The 25,043-nt window shown below is 32.9% G+C and overlaps 2 protein-coding genes, 1 long non-coding RNA gene and 1 other non-coding gene across 5 annotated transcripts; 3 read left to right on the forward strand and 1 right to left on the reverse strand.

Annotated features, from left to right (window-relative positions):
* Positions 1-2,459: 2,459 nt before the first annotated feature.
* On the reverse strand, positions 2,460-4,977 carry LOC133682773 (uncharacterized). Of its 2 annotated transcripts, XR_009836727.1 has the most exons (4): positions 4,464-4,977; positions 3,478-3,768; positions 3,263-3,328; positions 2,460-3,149 (listed from the first exon to the last, which is right to left on the reverse strand). It is a non-coding gene; the product is annotated as an uncharacterized LOC133682773 (long non-coding RNA). The 2 variants fall into 2 exon arrangements; XR_009836724.1 differs by having other exon boundaries at positions 3,263-3,768.
* Positions 4,978-7,903: 2,926 nt separating this feature from the next.
* LOC133668126 (monodehydroascorbate reductase 4, peroxisomal) lies at positions 7,904-12,999 on the forward strand. The gene is made up of 7 exons (XM_062087866.1): positions 7,904-8,195; positions 9,242-9,293; positions 9,644-9,724; positions 10,635-10,753; positions 11,204-11,423; positions 11,703-11,821; positions 12,067-12,999. Exons 1-7 carry the CDS (start codon positions 8,076-8,078, stop codon positions 12,790-12,792), a joined length of 1,437 nt encoding a protein of 478 aa, XP_061943850.1. The 5' UTR covers positions 7,904-8,075; the 3' UTR covers positions 12,793-12,999.
* A 469-nt stretch (positions 13,000-13,468) lies between these two features.
* Positions 13,469-13,540, forward strand: TRNAP-UGG (transfer RNA proline (anticodon UGG)). The gene has a single exon. It is a non-coding gene; the product is annotated as a tRNA-Pro (tRNA).
* Positions 13,541-13,767: 227 nt separating this feature from the next.
* Positions 13,768-14,595, forward strand: LOC133687890 (large ribosomal subunit protein bL12c). Its single transcript, XM_062107267.1, has one exon. The coding sequence runs from the start codon at positions 13,899-13,901 to the stop codon at positions 14,460-14,462; it is 564 nt and encodes a 187-aa protein (XP_061963251.1). The 5' UTR covers positions 13,768-13,898; the 3' UTR covers positions 14,463-14,595.
* The last annotated feature ends 10,448 nt before the right edge of the window (positions 14,596-25,043 follow it).

A 25,043-nucleotide genomic window follows, 5' to 3' on the forward strand; every position in this document is an offset into this window, starting at 1 on the left:
AGGAATCACATAGTTATAACAACTTTATAATTTCTTTTGCAAAGTATTTTTTTTCCCAATAATTTTACCTTTACTCTAGATTCATTAATCAAATATTATATTCATTAATAAAATATTTAATAAATATTAAAGATATATAAGCCTTCATTAATAAATTAAATATTTTTACATGAAAAAAAAAATCAATACCACATGTAACTAAATGATTGATTGCATGGTATTATACACTAACATTTCAATCCTTTATAGAGAGGGATTATTGTCTAATTTTTCCATGACTAATGTCCAAAACTTAGATTTGAGAATAGAACACTTATGATGCATAGTGTTTTTATTAATAGCATATTAATACATTCATTTTAAGAGTAAAAAATAAAAAAATATATCAAAATAGCCCAAAATATTATCCATATATTTTGAAAAGTTAGTCTAAGACTTTCCATCATCTAAAAATGTTGAAATAGTTTTGTATATTTTAAAAAGAAGTTTTTAAAATTTTATTCATTCAAAAAAAGGTAACATAGATAATGATTTGTTAGCAAGTCATGTCTCAAACCTCTATCATACCAAGCTATAACCTCAAAAGCTTATAATGACTAGGCTTTTTGTGATGTCGCTTTTGAATACTTTCCCCCAGGAGTTTATCAGTATCTTTAGCCATAAGATGTAGATGCTTTCAATCCTTTATTAGGACAATCCCCTTCTATTTTCAATTTGTAGACTCATTTTAGAACTATTCTTGATTGTCTTGTCACATATCTCTCGACATTCCATGCATATCAAGCTTGCCTAATGATATTATATGGAGATTTCTTATAGGAGGTTCAAGTCATTACGTGAGGGTAGGTTGATTAACAAATTGGTCTCAAAAGAATTGCTCATTGCTTGGATCACAAAGCCCCAAAGGTTGGTTGATCTTATGCCTATAAGTGGCAAAAAGTCTAAACTGAGGTAAAGCAAATTGTATACTTTCAACGAGATTCTAAGGTTTTATGTGTGCTAGCCTAAAACAAAGCCATATCAAAACACCACTAATTCCTCATGCCAACCTAAAACGATATATACGCAAATGAGTTTCGTGCAGTGGGTGTATGGATATAAGTCCCTATCCAATCCTATATGCATAATAACAAAATATATGAAAATAAAAAATAAAAATAAATAAACAAGAGCACAAAAACCAATATAACAAATCACATAATATAGATGATCACATAAAAAACAAAAAATATAACAAGCATATTATTTTCAACCAAGCGAACAAAGTCTAGCCCTTACTAATTTCCCAACGGAGTTGTCATTTTATCATAGAAAAAATCTCAACTATCTTGATTATTTCAGGATTGACGAAGGTAAAATTAAATACATGAATCACCACCTAGTTTTATAGTAACCGAGAATCCTAAATGATCTTTAGAGATTTTTGGATAAGGTTCAAGCTATGAAGATAATATCATAGGCATCTATTACACCTCATATGCAAACTACAAAGACACTGGTGTAAATAAGAATGTATCATCCAAAATCAACACAACAGGTATATAGACAAGCAATATCTCAATCTCAGAAGCTTCCCTGATGGAACCAAAATTTGTTACCTTTGAAACCTACACGACAAGTATCTGATCAGTGCAGGGTTTTTGCATGGTAACTATGATGAACTACAATGGGAAGCAGTGAGACTGAATGATGCATCCACTCCCCTTAGAACAGAAATCATCCATGTCCTTTCTTTAGATAATATAGACATTTGTCTTGTGAACACAGGTTTTGGGACACCTTTCATATCAGTTTTGGAGCTAAGGCTTTTGGACAATAACACTTACAGCAATGTACCTGAGTTGTTGGCCACAGAGTTGGTTGTGGTGTAGCCATTTTCTTTCATGTTTTCATACATTACCTCAACTGTCCAGTATTATCATGAAATTTCTCAGTAAAAACAGAAACATATCATCAAGGTTCTCTAACGATGTCTATGATTGAATTTGGTCACCTCTTCTGCCTCTTGGTTGTGAAGCTAAAAATACTAGCTATGCCATTAAATCACCAGAAGATAACAAGTACACTTTCCCATCTGCTATCATGCAAAGAGCAGCGGTTCCAATCAACCATAGCAATCCCCTAGTGTTCTATTTTCAACGTGACAACCCCACCAACCAGTTTTTCCTCTACATGCACTTCGCTGAAATGGGAAAGCTGCCAGCAAACCAGACCAGAGAATTCAACATCTATGTCAACAATAAGCTGTGGCATGGACCGATTGTTCCAACATAATTGCAGACAACTACAGTAAGCAGCATATCGGTATTGGAAGGAACATAATTTACAGTTCCGAACAATAAAACCAGAATGTTGAATTTTAAGATTTGAAGCATTTTCCACCGATCAATTAGGCAAATAATAAAATTGAGAATCAATGATCTGACAATCCAATTTAGCATGTAGGGTATTGTCATATGTACTGCAAATTGGCCCATTGCTATCAATATTCAGCTCTACTTTTCAAAAATAAAAATGAGTTCAATTTTTTCAAAAGAAAAATATATCAAACTTCATTGTAGCACCATATCCATAACAGAACTTTCTCAAAAAAAAAAAATACTAATATATTAATTGGTATATAAAGTCAATTGAATAAGACTTACCTAGTCGAGACATGAAAAATATAATAAAGAGGACATTCACCTGTTCAACTGTCTCATTGTGCTGCTAATTAAGAATATTGAAGGAAATTGATCGCTGACTGCAGAAAGCAATCTTTTCAGTAGAAATAAGAAGAAGTCCTGCAACCATCTAGATGGTGGTCCAGTGATAAGAGCTTAGAGCCAAGAGGTTTGCTCTCCCTGTAGTCTCAAGTTCGAGCCTTGTGGTTGCTCATATGATGACCACTGGAGGCTTACATGGTCGTAAATTTCAGGGCTCGTGGAACTAGTCGAGATGCGCGCAAGTTGATCCAGATATTCACGTTAAACTAAAAAAAAAAAAAAGTCCTGGAACAGCACCGCTTTCAGTTGACAAAAAGAAGTGTGATGTCTTTAGTAGCTTTTCTCCTGCTCTAACGTCAAATTTCTGCTTGAAAATGTTCTTCCTCCCACCTTTTTTAATTCTTTTGCCTCAAATTTCATTGTCTAAGAGACCAGCCGACGTAACTGCAATTATATAACATATGATTAATGATATTATTTTTTTCTGAGGAAGAATCTCATCCTTGATTTATTCATTCATAATCTTCAAATAATTCAATGGAATGAGTGTTAACTACCACGGTCAACGCAATTTGCAATGGTGCTGCTTGATTCCCCATCTGCATCAATTTCTTCAGCTGCACCTGCAAGTCAATGAATTAAAGTTATCCACAAATATTGATTTAGATTCAGCAATACTAACTGATAATCTTGGGGAGAACTAGAAGACGAACTAGGATGATTAGAGGAAGAGGGTGTTCCTGGTTGCTAGCAACAAAGTGGAAAAGGTCACCTCATTGTCTTTACCACCACCATCCTTTAACATCCCATGAAAAACTTCAAAAGCATCCATCGATAACCCATTTTGGGCATACACAGCAATCACAGAATTCCAACACCTTTCCAGGCAAACTCATTTCACCACACTTTATATACGCATCGAACAAAGTATTCTCAACTCCCATCACTTTATCCAACCCGACCTTCATAGCAACTCCATGAACTCCCTCCCTGACTGCTTTATTAGAAACACAAGAACAAGCCGATAAAACAGAAACCATAGCAACAGAATCAACAGAAGTTCCTACTGTTGGGGAATTCCAGCACCCCATGCGCGGACCGGTGGTGTACTGATAGTTGCTCATCGGAGGGTAAGCACACTGACACAATTGTGGGTTGTTGCACATTAATGGCAACCAACCTAACAATCACCCCCTTTGCAATTGTGGGTTGTTGCACATCAGCTCTGATACCAATTGTTGGGGAATTCCGGCACCCCATGCGCGGACCGGTGGTGTACTGATAGTTTCTCATCGGAGGGTAAGCACACTGACATAATATTTAACGTGGTTCGGCAAAAATACCTACATTCACAGGAGAGAGTCATTGTATTAGAGCTAGAGAAAGGGTTACAATAAATACATGTAGAGGAGGAGGATTACATCCACTATACTCAACTCATTCACTCTCATTGTTGCTCTTGCAGCTGCTGCCATTGCAGCTCTCTTTCTCTCCACTCTCTTGCACACATTCACGTTCTCTCTTACTCTCACAACTCTTACATTTTGCTCTCACATAATGCTTCTATTTATAGGCATTTCATGGTGCTGCTCCACTTGTTCTTTTGTCAATAATGGTGGTTGCCAAACTTACCAAACTTTGACATTAGACAATGGTTGTTGGTTGCCACCAACAACCCACCATTGCAGCCATCTTCTTTGACAATGGTGGCTGCTGCAATTGTGGGTTGTTGCACATTAATGGCAACCAACCTAACACCTACCTCTTCACCATTTCCTTCACTCTTCTCAATCAAAAACTCCTTAGAAACCATTAACGCTTCATGAGCATCATCATTTTGAACATACCGGGTGATTAAAGAAGTCCAAGTAACAATATTTCTCTAAGGAATTTCATCGAACAGTATTCTTTCATCACTTAACTTCCCACATTTTAAACTCATGTAATCTAAGCTGATGATATAAATAGGTCCGATTCAAACCCAAGAACAAGAGCTTGTTGGTGGGTTTGTTTTCCAAAATCAAAATCAAACAAAGCCGAACATGATTTCCTCAAGAATGATGAGAGTACAATGTTATATTTTATACAAAGGCAAATCATTTTATAAATAACAACTCTACAGTGAATTTCCTATTCCTTTTGATGAGATAAATATTTCTCTTTTAAAATAGCATTAGGAAAATTGATTTTTATATTGTGCAGCAGCATACAACTTAAAAAAAAAATCATAATATCCAATTCATCTTTATCCATCAGACAAAACACTCTTTAATATCGATCCCAGCTTTGTGATCTGTGAGAAATATTATGGTAATGGTAGGTTTTTAAATTATTTTTAGTTTAAAAATATTTTGAAATAATATATTTTTTATTTTTAAAAATTTATTTTTAACATCATTACATTAAAAAATCTAAAACAATAAAAAAATACTTTAAAATAAAAAATTAAATTTTTTTTAAAATACAGCTAAACAAAATAACATGATATTAGTTTGAACCCTAGGTGTTTATATATAAAATAAAATTGATATTAAAATATTAAAATTGAATTGGAAAAAAAAAGTAATTATGAATGAATAAATTAAAACCATTCATTCAAATCTATACAATATAATTATAAGATATATTTTGGATAAATGACATGTGGTTAATTACTTCTTCTTGTGGTTTCTCTTGTATAAAAAAATGATAATTGAATTATAAACGATAATTTTAGTATCTTTAATTTGTTTATAAAAATGGATTAAAACTGAAAGAAAAAGATTTACCCTAATTATTTGTTCATCCACCACTTAAAACATAAATTAAATTAAATTAAATAGAATGATGAAAATAAGTCATATATCTTGCTAAAACAATCATTAATACATGGTTGTTTAGAAGTGTGGTAACGTTTATGGTTCAAAGTGATTTTTATTTAAAAATATATTAAAATAATATATTTTTTTATTTTTAAAAAATTATTTTTTATATTAACATATCAAAATGATTTAAAAATATTAAAAAAAATTAATAAAAAAATTAAAATTTTAAAAACACAATTTACACATCATATTCCAAACAGTCTTATAATCATCTATCCACAACCAAACAAATCTGTTACAACTTGAGCGCAAGCTGAAGTTGCTGGGACTTTCAGCCCCCTGCCCCCTCAAACATGGCACTAACCTGCACCAGCACTTGTGTATTTCATTTTACTATCACGAAGACACTTCCAAAAGATAGGAACAAAGATGCTGAGTAATTTGCAGCCTTGTTATTAGCATTATTTGAATCAATTCAGAGCTTTTCAATCCCTTTCGTTCATCATTTTAAGGTTCTTCCTTGGAGAGGCTGCATGAAATGATTAGTTGTAGATATTACCACCCCTAAAAAACAACATTCCACCACTTCTTTTTAATTAAATGAAATATGTTATAGGAATGTGTACTCGATGATAAATAAGTGATTTGCATAATTGTTTATGACTGTAAATGAAGTATATTTTCGGAATATATATATGATGATGATAATGATGAGAATGAGTGTCTTATGAAATTGTTTATAATTATAAATGAAGAATATAATAGAAAAATAAATTATGCTTTTAAGATAGGAAAATAATATCATATAAATTATACCTTCATGTTAGGAAAATTATATTAAGTGAAAATTATCAGAGACTAATATAAATCATATCATGGGATCTCATCTAACAGTTTAAATTATTAGGTTAAGATGGTTCCTTGACATTGTCTTAAAATCTTGATAACTAAGCAGTCACAAGATTAAATCTTACTATCCTTATTTATTTGATAAAAATTAAGCACAAGGTAACATGGATCTGAGACCTCATCTAACAGCTTAAACTATTGTATTGAGAAGGTTTCTTGATAAAAAAATACCTGGAATATTAAAAATTAACAAACACAATGATAAATATTAATTAGATAAATTGAAAGGTGATCGCGAATGAATGACTTGGAACAAGGAATAAGAACAAGCAAGGTTATTGTACCGATCAAAAAGGGATATATTATAAAAAGCATGTTTGAGATATGAATATTGTTTCGGACTATTGAATCCATAATTGAATTAATATACAAAACATGGTTATTATTTTGGATTAATGAATCCATAATTGAATTAAAGCACGATTTATAACTACTGAAATGGGCAAGCGATGAAATCATTGTTGGGATCTTAGCTTGTTCATGAAGATGATGATATATTAAGTCAAATGTATGAAACAAAAGTTATCGCTTGATGAAGAAGATGAAATAAATTGGAGAGATAGTATCGCTTTAATGTGATCATGAAATAATTCAATGATGATGTGTTTCTTCTAGTTATGAAATAAATTAGAAAGATGGTATTGCTTTATGAATAAAAAAAATAAATTCACTACATGGAAAAAATGGGACAAACATGATTACTTTCTATTCTATTTGGTTTTTATAAAAAACAATAACTAAATTAAAATTTTTTGAAAAAAAAAACTGAAACCGAACTGAAATCGGTTCAAACCGAACGGCTTTGGTTCAGTTTTTTAGGACAAAAATCAATTCAAACCGATTTGACTTGATTTTTTTAGTTTGGCTTGATTTGAGTTCGGTTCGATTCGGTTTTTTTGGTTTTAAGCTTATAAAATCGAAACCAAATCAAACCGATCAATTTTTTAAAAATTTTAATCTATTTAATTAGTTTTTTTTTCACAATTTAATCTTTTTTAATTATTTCCTTTTAATTATTTCAATTTAATCAGTTTTTGAATTTTTTTCTCAATCTACCAAAACATCACAACGGTAAGAGACAAGATAAGTTCGGAAGAGAAGACATGCCCATGCGGTCGGTATAGATGATTCGAAGCCTCATCCACAATTCATGGGTCGACAACAATTTGTCCTAGCCATAGCCATAATTTTAAATAATCAGATTTATCCACTTGTCTTCACCACAGAAAATCCTGCCATCTATAATCTCCTCTCATCTTTCCGCACGCTTCCCAATATCTACACTCGGTCCCACCGTATTTTCTCCGTCTCTCAATTGCTTCAAGTTCAAAACATTTGTAGATAAATAAAAATTAATTACTATAATTTAACTAAATTTTGTTTTTATTTATTTGTTTTTATGGAACCATATAAATAAAAACAAAATCCAACCAAAAAAAATAAAAAACATATATATATATATATATATATATATATATATATTAAGAGCCTAAAATGGTACAAGTGATGGTGGGTTTTCCTTAGATGACAAAATGCCACCCAAAACACAAAATGGAGAATTGAAATAAATCTCCCTACTCTTCTTGACTCTTGAGAGCGAGAGAGAGAGAGAGAGAGAGCGGAGAGAGTTTTGGTTGGAGAAGGAGAGCCAAAGGAAATGGGAAGAGCGTTTGTGTATGTTATTCTTGGAGGAGGAGTGGCAGCTGGGTATGCAGCTCTTGAATTCACAAAGAAAGGGGTCTCACCTGGAGAACTTTGCATCATCTCAGAAGAAACTGTGAGCGAGAAAAAAAAAACCTCATCTTTTTAGCCTTTCTAGGTTTATTTTCCTTAATGGGCATCTGATTTTTTTTCGCTCTTTGTTCTATTCATGCTTTTCTTTGATGGGTTCAATTTTCAGTCTGTTAGTTGCTTTGTCTCCTTAATTCTGCTTCTTCCTCTCTCTTTTCTATCATTGTTGGTTAGATTATGAAAAGTGAGTTACGTTTATGAAATCCCAAGAATGAATAGCATGCTGCTTAACTATAAGGAGGATTCTGAAATTTGAACAGTTAGCATCGCCATTGTTACCATATGTATTTTGCTATAGCTCTTTTTTTCTTTTTCTTGTATTGGTTGATTGATTGCAAATTCTTGCCTTGCCTTGTGACTTTAAGTAATGGTAGACTGCAATAGTTATTGTCAATTTCATATTACTTAAATCATGTTTTTTCCTCATTCTTTTAATGGAATATAAGCCATTGGAGACATTTCTGTGAACAAGTACCTTCTCTTTCTATTGGTCTTATTTTGGTATCTGGGGTTTTAAAGTTGGAAAGCAATAATGAAAATGGCTAACCCTATAGCGGATTCCGCAGCTGCCACCATTGGAACCAATAAAGCAAATAATTGACCCATCATATCATCCAAAGAAACAGAAAAGACCAAAAAGCTCAAATTCACAGCTAATAACATCTCGTATATGGGTTTTTAAAGTTTGTGCACTAGACATTTTCAGTCTGAAGTTATGCCGGCTTTATAATTTGGCATCATAGTATTGAAGGTGCAAAATGAATTTGATTAATATTTTAGTCGTTGATATGTAATGTTGATGGTATGATTTAAGGGGTGATAACACAAAAGCTTAGCTTGTGCGATTGAATAAACTTGACGTTAGCTGTGAGTTGGGAAAAGCCTTGCACGGGCGATAATTATGCAATGGAACAATAATAAGACTGAAATGAAAGTTTTTCTGCGGGTCATAAAATTGTATTCGCCTCATACTTCCTGTTTGCCTTGTCTAGTTAGATAGTGATTCATGAATGTCTACTGGATTTCTTTCAGGTTCCACCTTACGAGAGACCTGCATTGAGCAAAGGTTATTTACTTCCTGAAGGTAAAAGTTCTCATCCTTCAAGTTCAGGTTCTGGTTATCTAATATAACCAACCATTTTGGTAGAATTCTTTATGTAGTGTAACATATAAATAATCTACTGAAATGTGCTGCTTGTTATTAGTCAATAGCTTTGCCTAAGTCACATAGATGTGTCAGGCTGAACTTGGGGATAGTCAACTTTGAGTCTGGATGCAATGTGGGGGCTTTGGTTTCTTTTTCCTGATGTGCTGTCCTAAAATTCACAACTAAACTAGGGAGGGAAAATGCTAATCATTTGTTGTTTTATGTTCCTCCCGTTCATTTATTATTCTAATATTCAGCCTTTTATTGAAACTTTTGCTAACATGCAGCTCCAGCACGCCTTCCATCGTTTCACACTTGTGTTGGAGCTAATGAGGAAAGGTTGACTCCAAAATGGTATAAGGAACATGGTAATCTGTTCTTGGCTCATATGATTCTTTTCACTGACCAATGAGAATAATAATCTTATAGCACTGCACTTATTCTCTGGAATACCTATTTCAAAGTTTGCTATGTTATCCATATGTTTTTTTGTCTAGAATCTGGATGGTTCTTTATGCATTCTAGTTGGAATTATTTAGCTTTCAGGTGTAGCATCCTTCATACATTCTTATCTAGATTACCTGTAATTATAATTTGCTTATATCAAATGTCAAGGGAGCAGAGGTAGATGAAAAAGATGCAGAATGAATTTGAGTTATCCAATTTTGTTCCCGCTCAATATTTGTGATCTCACCTGCTCAACTATATATATGACATGAATTGTGTCGATGGCAGTTGTATTATATTTGAATGTTTGATCCAATTGGGTTGCAGACTTGTACAATGAGGCTTTTATTACCTATTACTAAATACTGCAACTATGATCATTATGCTTCATGTGTAGATTTAAGTTGACAATTAGGTTGCTGTACTATATCTGCTTGTTAATATCGTTGACATGAGAAAGTTCTTTGACTATCGAGTCTAGCATCTTTAATTAGTTAACCTGTTGCTATAAAGATTTTTACATAAGTAAAAATGAGACATACTTTTCTCTTGTGGAAATATAGACTTACTAATTACTTAGATAGTCTTAATCAAGTATTTTGTGATGGGTACAGTTCTTCATATTTTACCTACATCCAACGTAACCAAGATCAGAAGTAAATGTCTCTTCATTTTTGGGGAAAAACTCCTAGTATAATTTGTTCAGACACAAATACCAGCGGAATTTTTTCTGTTTCAAGTTTATATCAACTCTTCTAAATTGTTGGCAGCTGAAATTCTTACTTTTATGTTTTATCCCTAATTGATGGGTATATGAATTATTTTTTCTAGGAATTGAATTGATTCTGGGAACTCGAGTTAAGTCTGTTGATGTGAGGCGCAAGACACTACTAACTGCAGTTGGCGAGACTATAAGCTACAAGATTCTCATTATTGCAACAGGTGCTCGGGTATTGAAACTGATCTTTCAATTTGTTGATGCTATTTTTTATTCAGATGGTTTGTTGATGTTTTTATTGTTGGTTAAATGCAGTATAAAAATACCAAGTAGGGATCTGATTTTGCTTTGGGAAAATTAGAGGAATTACAATCCATGTCCTTTTTTTTGGTAGCATTTTGATTTGAATGGGACCACTTGTCATTGTTAGACATATATAATATTGGAGATACAAAATGTTCAATTAGATCTTATCATCATGTTAGCTTGGATTTTTTGTCATATTTTAGCTTTGGAAATGGTTCTCAAAAGACTCTTATTCAAAAAAAAAAGGAAGAAAAAAAACTGTTGGCCTTTATAAAAATTTCATTGAAATAATAAATTGTTTAGAAAGTGAATTGCATTGTTCAAGTAATAATACGACATTAAAGTAACTCTTTTTTTTTTTCATTGTTCAATGTAGGCTTTAAAGCTTGAAGAATTTGGAGTGAGTGGATCAGATGCGGAAAATGTTTGTTATTTGCGAGATTTAGCTGACGCAAACAGGGTTGTTGATGTGATGCAATCTTGTGCTTCTGGGAATGCTGTTGTTATTGGTGGTGGCTATATAGGAATGGAGTGTGCTGCCTCTTTGGTGACAAATCGAATTAATGTCACTATGGTTTTCCCGGAAGTACATTGTAGTAAGTGTGCTCCCAATGCTGTTTTATGCTTCCTCTTTTGAGATCTTAAAACTTATTTTCGAGGAAGAAAACCTTTGAAGTTAAAGGCTGTGGAACGTCTCATATCTATCAAACTTGTTTGCATTTATTCATGCAAGAATAGTTGTTTTTGAAGATTTTCCTGCCATGTTTTCTGACAACAAAAATTTAGGATTGCCAATTCTTTCCCAAACTATTGTCTTGATTTCTTCTTAAATACAAGTTACTAGTAAAATATGTCACTGTCTTTGCCTTTTGTAGTGGCTCGCTTGTTTACACCCAAGATTGCAAGTTATTATGAGGGCTATTACAATTCAAAAGGAGTTCGATTCGTAAAAGGAACTGTCCTGTCATCTTTTGAGATTGACCCCATTGGAAAGGTAAATCTCCTGCCACCTAACAATCTTGCTAGAACTTGTCTCAATCTGTTTTATGTACATAGTATTGGTTACTGTTACAGTTTTTGTTATGCTGATTGGGTTCATCAGATGATTCTTATAATTTTTCCGATGTGAAAAATGTCAAAATGCAGGAAGCTTCATGAGTTCATAAGCATCAGGAGCTTTAGCTTCCTTAAAAATTGATCACCAAGTCTGGCTTAACCAATCCAATTCATCCTTTTCAGATTACCGCTGTTAATCTTCGAGATGGAAGTCAGCTTCCTGCTGACATGGTTGTAGTGGGCATTGGGATCCGTCCAAACACGAGCCTGTTTGAAGGCCAACTGACTTTGGAGAAAGGTGGAATCAAAGTAAATGGACGGATGCAAACGAGCAACACCTCGGTCTATGCGGTAGGAGATGTTGCTGCATTTCCAGTGAAACTATTTGGTGAAACACGTAGGCTTGAGCATGTTGACTCGGCACGGAAAACAGCAAAACATGCTGTTGCAGCGATAATGGAGCCTGAGAAAACAGATGAGTTTGATTACCTGCCCTTTTTCTATTCCAGGTTCTTCACATTTTCCTGGCAGTTTTATGGGGACAATGCAGGGGAAGTGGTGCATTTTGGGGATTACTCGGGGAATACAATTGGAGCATACTGGATAAGTAAAGGTCACCTTGTTGGATCTTTCCTTGAAGGAGGAACGAAAGAAGAGTATGAAGCTCTAGCCAAGACCACAAGACTTAAGCCAGCAATAGAAGACATTACTGAGCTGGAAAGGCAGGGTTTGGGCTTTGCAGTGACAGTAAGTAAGAAACCACTAACATCTCCACCTACTGATGTTAGTGATTCTACCCTTGTTCTGGAGAGGCCATTGTTTGCTTGGCATGCCACAGCTGGTGTTATCGTGGCGGCATCAGTAGCTGCATTCGCGTATTGGTATGGAAAGAGGCGCCGGAGGTGGTGAAGTTGCGGTTTCCAAAGCAATTTAGGAGGGTTATTGGGGTTTGAGAATGAATTTTATGATACCATGTTGTAGCATTAATAGGTCAGGAGATTTGGAATACTATAATCTCGTGTGATTAACTTCAATATATTGCTGAATACTGAATCAAACCACTTCATTTTGTTGTTGTGATTGATATATGTGGTACTGTGTTGTTTGGTTTGTTCAGATTCATCTGTGATTCCAAAATGTTATCTAGAGAACGAGACATGAACTTGGTCAAGGAGTAAAAATAAATAAATAAATAAATCTAGCATTGTGTGTCTTTTATTTAGCTGCCATTGATTCCCTAATCATATCCTCTGTTTTTGTCATGTAAATAGTAAGGTCTCCATTTTTACTTATTTTCATTTTTTTCCCTCTTATGTTTGGATCAAAACAATTGTTAAACGCAACTTTAAGCTATTTGTTGAATGTTGAAGTTATACCTTGTTTGGAGTTCGTGGGTTTTTTTAAAAGTATTTATTTATTTAAAAACATATTACAATAATTATTTTTTTAATTTTTTAATTTTATTTTTAATATTATGCCGGGTAGTTCTTGTATGGATTTTAATATTTTTTTTGTTTTTGTTTGTATCTGTGTTGCATATGGAAAATGTATTAGAATATTATTTTATTGCATATAAACGACAAGAGGGCATTTGGTCTAGTGGTATGATTCTCGCTTTGGGTGCGAGAGGTCCCGAGTTCGATTCTCGGAATGCCCCCTTCATTTCTTTTTTGTTATTTTCCAGAGTGGACTGGTTGACAAATATACCCCTAAAACAAAAGACTCTCCCTCCCGAAGCAGCCGGAAATTGAAAGGACCTTTTAGTCTAGTTATTATGTAAGAAAAAAAAAAAGGGACCTTTTATATAAGATTTATATTAATCTATAAGAAAGAAAAATAATATTTTAATATTAAAAATATAAGGAAAAAAAAAAAAAACCATCGTTTCATAAACCTTTCATCTCCTCATCTCGCTCCCCATAACCTTATCCTCAAAACACCTATCCGTCTGTTTCTCTCTATTTCATCTCCATAGAAAAGAAGAGAAGAAATCCTTGGATTCCCCATCATCGGAAATGGCAACAACAAACCCCCTCTCTACAACAATCCCAACACTCTCTCTCCACTCTCCATCGTCTTCCACCACACACTCCCCCACCAAGCACTTCCTCCTCTTCCCTCGCCGCCAACTCCCCCTCTCTTTCCGCTCCTCCCACGTCCGCCCCGTCGCCGCCGTCGCTGCCCCTGAAAAAATCGAGAAACTCGGTGCAGAAATCTCCTCCTTAACCCTCGAAGAAGCCCGCACCCTCGTCGACTACCTTCAGGACAAGCTCGGGGTTTCGGCTGCTGCATTTGCACCAGCAGCTGCCGTGGGTGTCGGGCCAGGGGCTGCAGCTGACGCGGGAGCAGCAGTGGTAGAAGAGAAGACGGAGTTCGATGTTGTTATTGAGGAAGTGCCCAGTAATGTTAGAATTGCGGTGATTAAATCGGTTAGGGCTTTGACCAGCTTGGCATTGAAGGAGGCCAAGGAATTGATTGAAGGATTGCCTAAGAAGTTTAAAGAAGGGGTTTCTAAAGATGAAGCTGAAGAGGCCAAGAAGCAACTTGAAGCGGCTGGAGCTAAATGTTCTGTTGTTTGACACAACAGCTTTCCCTTAATTTTCATTTGTTGGAGTAGCTTGTTTTTGTGATGAAAAACCTTTACACTTGCTGCTAGTAGTGATGGTGCTGTATGCTTTGCTTGCTTCAATTTTAATTTAATTTAATTTAGCATATGGATTGGATTACCTTCATTTCTCCTTCCTTGAATCAGAAATTGTGCGTCAACAATGTTTAAACAGCATGCTCAATTGTTGATTTTACCCTTCAATCTCATCTCCACAGGTACAGAGTGCTAAGTTGTGACCCAGAAGGCTGGATATGAAAAGAAAAGAAGCTTTTCATAAAATAATACAAGATGGGCACTGATCCTTTTCTCTTAAGAATTGAACACTGTTATAGGGTTGCTTGTTCTACTAGATTATACCTTGCAATCTGCAATTTCCACTGTCTATCCAAAATGAAACTGCGAGTCAGCATGCATTCACCAGTGCGAAATTCTAATACATAGCACGCCCCCACATGGCCATGACCATGGGTCCATGGCCACATAGTCAGCCAAGGGCGCATTGCTACACGATCTTATCATCTAGCCAGAGAACATTTGAGATTTTCCTTTGAAAATATTGATCATGCGTGCCATTCAAGAAGAGGTTTTCTTTGACGAGTCCCAGATTACTTTTTGGTGCAAATCCAACCTTCATCATCCGATCTTGCAGCTCTGTGAACTTGGCCGTATCACCATCTTCGCAAGCAATGCTGATGAAGTGTATTATAACTCTCACTATCAAAAACCTGGAATTCCCTGGCAAAGAATACCAAGAGTGATTCTGCTTTGCCTGGCATCCCTTTTACCACGGTACCCATGTATCATTGCTATGCATATTTCTGGATCAGGTTGCAAACCAGAATGAAGCATTTCTTCTATCAACTATTCAGCCTTTATGCTTCTGCCCGTTCTACACCTGCAGCAGATGAGGGCTTTATAGGTTAGAAGAGTAGGGTTTAGAGGTAAAGCATCTGCTACACAATCACATTTGCAGAGGGACTCGGTGAGTTTATTGTAGATTTCCACATGAGGTATATAAACCACGCTCAGACATTCTTTCCAGAAGAGTCTTTGCTGCAAACGGCTGATCCTCTTCACATAACGAAACTGCTAGATAATCATAAAATATCTGGAGAGATTGAGACATCAAATTTCTCAAGCTCCACAACCGAATTCAAAGCAGAAATAGCCTACCCTCTTTACCATATCCTCGAATAAGAACCCGACAAGTAAAACTATCAGGGCATCCCGTTTCCTATCATCTCCTACAACAATGACTGAGGCCCTAGCATCTTTCCTTCCTTGCAATAACCCTATTATACGAAACAACATCGAGATTTAACCCTCTATGAAACATTCTATGGAACCCTTCCTTCTTTACAAAGGCCATTCATTAATGCAGCATACAAAACCAGAATTTTTCTAGTTTGTTGTGAATTAATTCCTTGAAGAACTAAAAGAGTTTGATATCTTATTTAAAGAATCAATGATTATAATGTTGAGAACAAACATGATTTCACAAAGCATATATACTTCATGCTATAATTAATATCTAAAAAAAAATTCTTATTGAAGGATAATAATTGCATTTGAAAACTATCCTAGATAAATTATGAAAAATGTTCTACTTTTCTCAAATAGTTTGATTGTGAAATTTTTTAGTAAAGTGGAATGAGATTTGAAAAGAGTTTCATATTTTATTTAAATAATCAATGACTATAGTGTTGAGAACAAACATGATTTCATAGAGCATACATACTTCATACTATAATGTGAAAATAAAAAACATTCTTGTTGAAGGATAATAATTGCATTTGAAAACTGCTTATTGAAAGGTTAAGTCAAACCACGTATGACTTTCTTAACATTAAAAGGATCATGAAACATTGTTAGACAATGCACTTGATCTTTAAATATAAATCAATCAATTATTTTATTGATAATAAATTAAATTATTTAATCCTATTTAATTTAGGATTATGATTTATATTTGGGTCAACTTATTAGGAACCTAATGAATCACACATATTAAAAAGTATTGATCACAAATTAAATTGAAATAATTAATCAAGTGTGACTTGATATAAGTTTTAGAAATTGAGGACTAGAATATAATTAATATAGAAAATTATAATTCTAGACATAGAAAAATCAAGTACGGACATTGATTAGTACTTAAAAGTGCATTTTTATCAAGGTTTTATACCATCATTTTGCACTTTAAGTATCAATAACTCCTTAACTAAAGCGTGTTTTATAATAACATATCTAATTATATAAGATACCTTTAATTTATGGTAAATGTTCATCTTAAATGCAGGCCTATCACATAAATGAAAGAATTGATTGATGAGTTGAAGTACTGAAATTTAAAGGACAAAAAGATGGCCAAAGAGATGCCGGTGCAGTCCAAACTGGAACACAGTTTGGTAATTGGGTCATATCTGGAGCTGTAGATCTTGGATTTAGGTCCATTTTATATGGATGGAAAGTTAAGACATAGGCCTACAACTTTCATGTGGAGCCCAAGATTTAACAAGGCCGTTTTCAAGTCCAAATTGTAGCAACAAAGAAGAAGTCCGAATCTGTCCTGCAGCCTAGACACTGTTCAGTGTTCAGCCCATATCTCGAGTTCTAGAAGTCCAAATGATCTCAAATTTTTACCCTGGAAAGATGAGACAATTTCCTAGAACTTTCATGATTCAAGTTTGTTCAAATTATGACGTCATCAATGACGTTTTTGGCAGACAAGAAGATAAGAATTGTCACCAGGTCAAGATGTGGCCACCCACTCATCAATTAATCAACAAATCAATAGTTCCGAATTTTAGCCTATAAAAGGAGGCATTTGCCATGTATTTAGGCATCTTGGTTTTCAGATCAAGATCATGCTCTTGCTTTCTCTCTTTGTATTGCTTATGCTTTGCTTTCATTAATATCAAGTTTATGCCTTTCATTTCCTTTCCTTTATTTAGTTAACTTTTATCTTACTTATGTTCTTATCTTGTTTATTTATGTTTCTTTCTTTCATTATGTCTAGCTAAGTTAATTATGTCAAGGTGAAAAGGGTACACTAATGGTGTAAGAATAAGTATAATATAAACTTAACATGGACCTTAATGTTGAATACTAACATGCTTTATATTTGTTATCTTGTGCACTTTTAATACTTTGCTTATTAAATGGTTAATCTAGATTTATGTTGTATAACACTTGGTACAACAAATACTTGGCACTTTCATAGCCCATACTGTATGGTATAACCGACACCTGAGCTATGAAAGGAACTTGATTTGTTGTTAACATAAGTTATAATCATGAATGCCTGACAACATTTACAAGTATTAGCATTATTCGAATAAGATAGCTAATGTAATCATGTTAACAATTTATAATCTGATTGGAACCTCCTTGTGTGTGGTTTCCAATTGAATAATAAGGGTTTATACTATACTTGTTTGAAATACCATTAGTGGATCCTCTAACCTTGACATTTATTGTTATCATTGTTTAATCCTTGCGTTAATCTTTCATCTCAAAAGTTCTCATCAACTTCTTCCTCTTCTTCTTCACTATTATTATTATCACTATTATTATTATTATTATTATTGTTGGTATTGTTGTTGTTATTGTTACTTTTGTATTATTGTTATCTATAATTTATACAATTAACCTCCCTGTGGTTCGACCCCGGTCTTGCCGGGTTATTTATTACTTCGACACTCCTGCACTTGGGAGAAGACATCAATCTTTTGGTCGTGTCAGACATAATTGAATAAACTTTTAAAATCATCTTGAAATAATATATTTGATATTATTCAATGGGATAAATTGATATTTTATCATTAATAGAGTTATTAGGTTTTCCTTTAAATAGAATGTTATGCCTCATATTTTTTAAAAGGGAAGAAAAATTACATAAGTTACAAGACAAAAAGAGCTAGATTGCGTTTTAGAAGATTTCTCATTAGTGATTGGTGTAAATAACTATTAGAGACTAGATACTTGGATTGCTTATGGTTTTCAACAACAAAATCATGAAATAATTGATCAAACCTTAAAAGAAGATGCGAGTATATGTTTTGGGAAAACCGACATATAGTACTAAGGTTCACTCGTAATTTTGTTGAATGAGTTTTTATACCCCAACCCTAAATATCTAAGCAGTGACCTATTATAGGTTTATCTACTTGAAAATAGGATCTGATAGCATGAATATCCTTTTGAACTTGGTTTAGACAATGACCTCTATGGATTCATTTTTCCCAATATGTTTTGTTAAGTTTAACAATCATATTGGTACTTTAATTCTACGATGTTGCCCTATATCAATATTTATATATATTGGTCGATAAGACTAGTGAATGCACTTTTATAGTAAATGGACAATATTATTTTATTAGAAAATTTCTATTTTTTTCTTATTATTGATGTTCATTTTTGAAAGGTGGTTTACTAAAGGCTTTAGTACTCTCAATTAGTACTTGGGTATCGTTAATAAATACTAGGCTTAAAGACTTAGAAGTTTTACAAACTCGTTTCTTTGAAAACAAAACAAAAGAAGTGTTACTCCACATTAATTTCCAAAGTAATAACTTATTATAAGTCCATTACCCCGAAAACTATTAGTGAATAACAAAAAAAAGGACATAATTTATATAATTTCAAAGTAAATGAAAGTTTTTTAAGAAAATAAAATAGGAATATCGTCTCATACAAGTCTTTTAATGTAGGTCGTTAGGCCTTACAAACTTGTTTCAAGGCCTAAAAAAGTATGTGTGAATAGTTTTTGTTATCTTAAACAAAAAAAAAAAAAGGAGCAACACCTACTACCTTGGTAGATTCAAAATCATAGTCATAACAGGATTCCATGAAGCCACAACATTGCAAGATATGGTCAAAAATAAATCAAAAACAAGATGGAAAACTTGATATGAGTTTCGACCAAATGAAATACAAGTGAAAACTTAAAACCAAGTAGAAATCATATCTGAAAAGACCAAACTAGAAAATCTATAAGCCTTTTAGAAAACCTACTTTGGTTTGGGTTTTTTTACTCTAATAATTAGAAGAAGAAAAAAACTAAATTGAACCTTCAATGTAGAAATCATTAATCTACATATCATTTAAATTTACATATAGTTGCATGGATAAGATAACCATATGGAAAAGATAGAACATAAAGAAAACATTTGCAAACATAGTAAAATTCCAGGCTACTTTTAGGCTTGAACTTTAAAGGGCAATAGATTTTAATCATTATAAAGTTGTTCATAATGAGTAAACATTAAAATGAGTATCTAACCTACTCAAAGATTTCATCTTACAAAGGTAACTTAAAACTTGATCACGCAATCCAAAAGTTTAACTCGCGAAAAGTGAGTCCTATTACAAATAAACATTCTCATTAAAATAGCTGTACAAAAAAGCTTGTAACACAATCACACAATTCAAAAGCTTGTAACACAATCACACAGTTCATAATGAGTCTCATCTAAATAGTAACATATGACATCTCAAGATTCATGGATATAGACATTTTTCACATCACAAATTACACCATTATAGTTATAAAAACTAAGGCATTAAAGAAAGAAAACGAGGAAAAAAATAAAAAGAAACACACGAGGGAAAATATCTGCGGATGGAGGGAAATAGGGGCTGAATCAAACCGACATGTAAACCAAGACTCGCAAGCTTTTTGGAACCCTAATTTCTCACTCTCCAACAATAAAACCTTCAAGACTTTCTTGCCCAGAATCCCGAATACCTAACAAACCTAATTTTTCTTTTTTTGTTTATTTCAGTTCTCTAATCTAAGTATATTTCCTCTAAATGTTCCTTCCTTTTACTTTTTTCTCTCTCACACATACCCTAGACCTATTTATAGGGGAAGAAAACTGACCTAGCTTCCTAAATCAAATCCACACAAACCACATGATTTCTAAGCATGAAATCTACAATGTTGAAAGGTTAAGACAAAACAAGGATCACAGGTTTCAGTACATGGGAATGAAAAGGCTCTCTTGTAGTGGGTCAATGAGTTAGTTTTTAAGGAAAAATAATAGAAGCAAAAAAAAAAAAAACAACAACGAGGTTAACATGTTACCATGTAAAGAAGAACAATAAAAGGTTGAACAATGCTAAAATCATGAAAGAACAACGCTTAAAAATGAATAAAACAATGCTAAAATATCCAAAACAACAATGGTTAGTGATGGTTTGTCAGGAAAATGACAGGAGTGGTGGCTAGGATTCCTGATTTTGATCTCTAGAAAAGAAGACAAAGAGGTTGAGGGTATATATAGCAAGGCCTTAAAATGATGATGTTTGGTGTGGAAAAAGCTCAAAATAATATTTGAAAGTCAATGCCTTTTTAGTTTTAATCCTTTTGAAGTTCTAATTATTCAGTTAGGCACAAAATCAAAGCCAAACTAATAAAATCTATTAATGATGTCATTGACCAAAGTTAAATAAATCCTTCAACTTCTCAGCTATAAAATCATAAATTTGTTTAATTAAGCCCCTGATTGAATTAATAAGACCTCTTAAATTAAACCAATTTGATAAATTTAATCCTTGATCCATTAATTCCTTCAATTAAAACCATTTTTATTTAATTTAAATCCTTAAAAAAATTTCTTATTTAATTAAAACCTTGAGGAATTTTGATTGACTTATTTAAACAAATAATGTTTTTGGATTTTCCTCTCTTTTTGAAAATATTTTTGGGTAAAAATAGGTTATAATAGTTTTCTTTTATTTACAATGTTTATAGCACAAAGTCTTATAGAAAAGGCTTTGTATAATAGGCTTGTCAAGAAAAGATGGTGTTCGTGAAAACTTTGAAAAGTGGTAAAGTCAAGAAATGACTATGCATGGAAATTTTAAATGTTAGTCAAATTAAGAGGTGACCAACCTCAATTTTTTAAAATGATCAAATCAAGAGGTGACCAACCTCATTTTTCTTAGATCGTAGAGAGTTTGTTTGGCTTACCTATAGGATTTGACTGAATATATCTCAATTGCAGGAGTGAAGCCTTATGATAACATAATTGAATATTGATTGAATTCTAGCACGAGGACGAATCTTCTAATACAAGTTGAATTTTGCCACAAGACCACTTGTCTTAAAGAATCAAATCCATGATGCTTTTTAATTGTAGGGCTAAAAATTTTAGTGCCAAGTTAAGTTGGAAAAAACCTTGTCAAATCTTTGTTGACATGGATTTATTAAAGCTTTTTTAGATTCCAATTGGGATTTTTACCTATAAGATTTCTACAAAACATTACACAATGCTAAACACTTTTGGATAGATGACATGTATATATCATTACCTGGATTGAAATATAAACCCCTCTTCTTTTGTAATACATCTTTCTTATTGATAGTAGGACCAATTATTTCTAATTTTACCTCTCTTAGTCACTTGACACACCAGCCCACTCGAGTTTTACTATGCAAATCCTTTGTGTGGTTGCTTACGGGTCATACGACCTAGGGCTTTTTGCAATAACATCCCAATATACAAGGGTGTATTGATCTTATCATCATACACCTAACATTTATTGTATTTTTTTATATGTTCTACGCAGTCTCTTTACATGGTCATCTAAAAGTAACCAAATTATTGAATCTCCTCAACCATCATGTATCTGTTTGCATGAGTGGTATAGATCCTTTTATGAACTTATCTCAAGGCCTTTTTGGCTTTTTTTTTTATTCAAACATCTTAATAGGGTTCTGTCAAATGATATTTTGCATAAGGTTTCTCCATCCAGGTAGTATTATTCAATTGTCATCCTTCTTAAGGTTTTCTTGTCTGCCTTAGATGCTCCTAATGGATATTTGTGGCATTCGATAAACTGTTTGATGTCATGATACCAAAGGTTCCCAATTGTTTCTCCTTCAACTAAGCAACAATGAGCTGGAGAATTCCTAATCTCTATGTAGATTAGTTGCACTCTGATTTCATAATCAAATTTGGTTATAGTACGTGAACTCTATTTCTTCAAAGTCTTTTGTAAGTTTAGTGAGATGTTTTTAATGCGATCTCAACTTTTCATTCATAATCTGTCATTTACCCTTCATTTGATAGATTATCAGCTTTGAATCTTTGTATACATAGCTTCTTAACTCGGATTTCCAAAGTGACCTCCAACCAATGAATGCATGCCTCATATCATGTCACATTGTTAGTACAATCAAACTATAACTTGATTGAGATGAGATACTAACTTACAGAGAAGAAGAAAAAAGAAAAAATCTAGCATATATTTTGGCCCTAGTACTTCTATGGATAATAGAAATGCAATTTATTATAGGTTGGGGAGCAAGCCTATAACTGAAAAGCAAATTGAGTATCCGAACAAGGTGAGGGAGGTCAAAGTCACAAGTCCTTGGTTTTAACTTTGATTGTGTTTATGGAAAGTTACAATCCTTGGTTTTGTTTAAGGCAATGATTATTGTCACCCCAAACTATATGATGTCCAATTTTAAATTGCTAACAAGTTTTTGTTGTAATTTTTTTCTAAGAAGGAATTTTTAGCATTGAAATAATATTTATTGGGCCTACAATTGCAAAGAACACCTTGGTATAGGATTAAGAAAAGCTTGGAAGCCTAACTATGAAGTATGGATATTCTGTGCAATCATCCTTGCATAACATCTTATCTTAGATAGAATCTCCTTCACCTTGTGTCATAAGATCAAGTGAGGCTATCCAAAGCTTCTAAAAGAAATAATAAGCTCTCAAGGTACCTTAAAAAATCACAAATTTCTTGTGTGAGGCTTTACAAACTCTTTAGCCACATGAAAGGGTTTGTTTAAGAGAAATATTGGCCCAAATTTTGTATCTTATATATGAAGTAGAAGTGGAATAAATAGAATATACCTTTCTTTTCTGGTGATCATGGATAATAGACGTGGCTCGCAAGCCAATTAGGTAATAGCGCAAGTGATATCAATTTTATTTTGATAAAGGATTGGTAGTTTAAGCTGCAATATATTTTTAAAGAATCTGTAATTTGATCAAATTGCATTACTCTAATGGCATATTTGGAAAGTAAAGACTGACTATTTTCAAAGGGAAAGTCACTAATCCTAAGAGTATATTTTTAGCTACTTCAAAGGATCTTTGAATCAGCATTACTCTTTAATATTGCCTAACCTATATAGTGTTTGAAATTATAATAAGTTAATAACAGTTGTTTTTTGCTTGAAAATATATCAAAATAATTTTTTATTTTTTAAAATCTATTTTTAACATCACAACAATCTAAAATTATAAAAAAAAATTCAAAAATATTTTTTGAATACAAACATAATTCTTGGAACTATTAGTAGCATTTGAACGTCATGATCAACAAGAGACAACTTGTACCATTTCAAAATGGTGTAAAAAAACATGTGCTTTCTAGTTTGATTTTTTGATCAAATTTGCTAGACCTTAAATTTTTATTAATTAGTTAAGCATGATTCTTTAAACTTGATATGCGTTAGTGAAATGAGTGAAATACAAATAGTAAAGATTAGTAGAGGTGTGTTGAAAACTACAATTGAATACATTAAATTACAATTCTTGTATTTATATTCCTTAAAAATGACATTTCCTCTCAAATATCTTTCTTCATCCCGATTCAAACATCTCGATCTCACTAAAAAAAAACCCTTATACTCTCATGTTCTCTGTACACTTGATAAATCACTAATTTTTGCTTCCAAACTATAATTCATCTCACAAATCCTTCACAATCACCATCAAATCCCAAAATATATAACATCCTCCCAATCATGAAAACTATTCATTTTTGAATCATGAAAAGTCTTAATTTTTTATTTAAATGAGGAAAGTTGAAGCAAGCCAAGGGATAATTATTTATGGATTTGTGGGAAACAAATAGCTTTTAGGGTTTGAGAGAATTTTTTTTTATTTTTAGGAGTGAATATTAATATAGTAATATATATTTAAGTATTTGATATATTTAGGATTTGTAATTCAATGTATCAATCCTTAGCTTTCTACTTGCTTCAATTAATCTCTACCACCCCAATATCAAAAATCTCATCATCCATCTTTGCTTAATTCATAGATAAGACAGCAACGTCATTCCTTAGGGATATTAAGGCGACAGGGGACATGGTAGGGAAGGACAGTGTTAGCTATACACCTAGAATGGTCACCATTTGCTGATTGCGCGGTCCCTGAACGTGTTTGTTAACTGGACCAACTGCCAGATGAAGAGAATGGTGCAAATTCCACATATTTTGATTATTATTTTTTTTACTAAATTTTTTTTATATATATTTTTTTTGCTAATATCAAAAATATTTTTTTAAAAAAAATTATTTTAATATATTTTTAAAGAAAAACACTTTGAACGATAACGCTATCAAAATCTTAAAAATAGCTTGTGTAATAACATTTTGATTGTTAAATGAGTTGCAACCTTCCATCCAAAAACGAAGAAAACAGGAAAAAACCTGAATATAAAGACGCAACATAATCATCAATTACTCTAAACCTCCCATGTTGAAGGCAGTTTTAGAAGCAACAGTGGTTGCTGGAACAGC

This window comes from Populus nigra, chromosome 1 (genome assembly GCF_951802175.1).
Source record: "Populus nigra chromosome 1, ddPopNigr1.1, whole genome shotgun sequence".
In the NCBI taxonomy this organism is placed as follows: domain Eukaryota; kingdom Viridiplantae; phylum Streptophyta; class Magnoliopsida; order Malpighiales; family Salicaceae; genus Populus; species Populus nigra.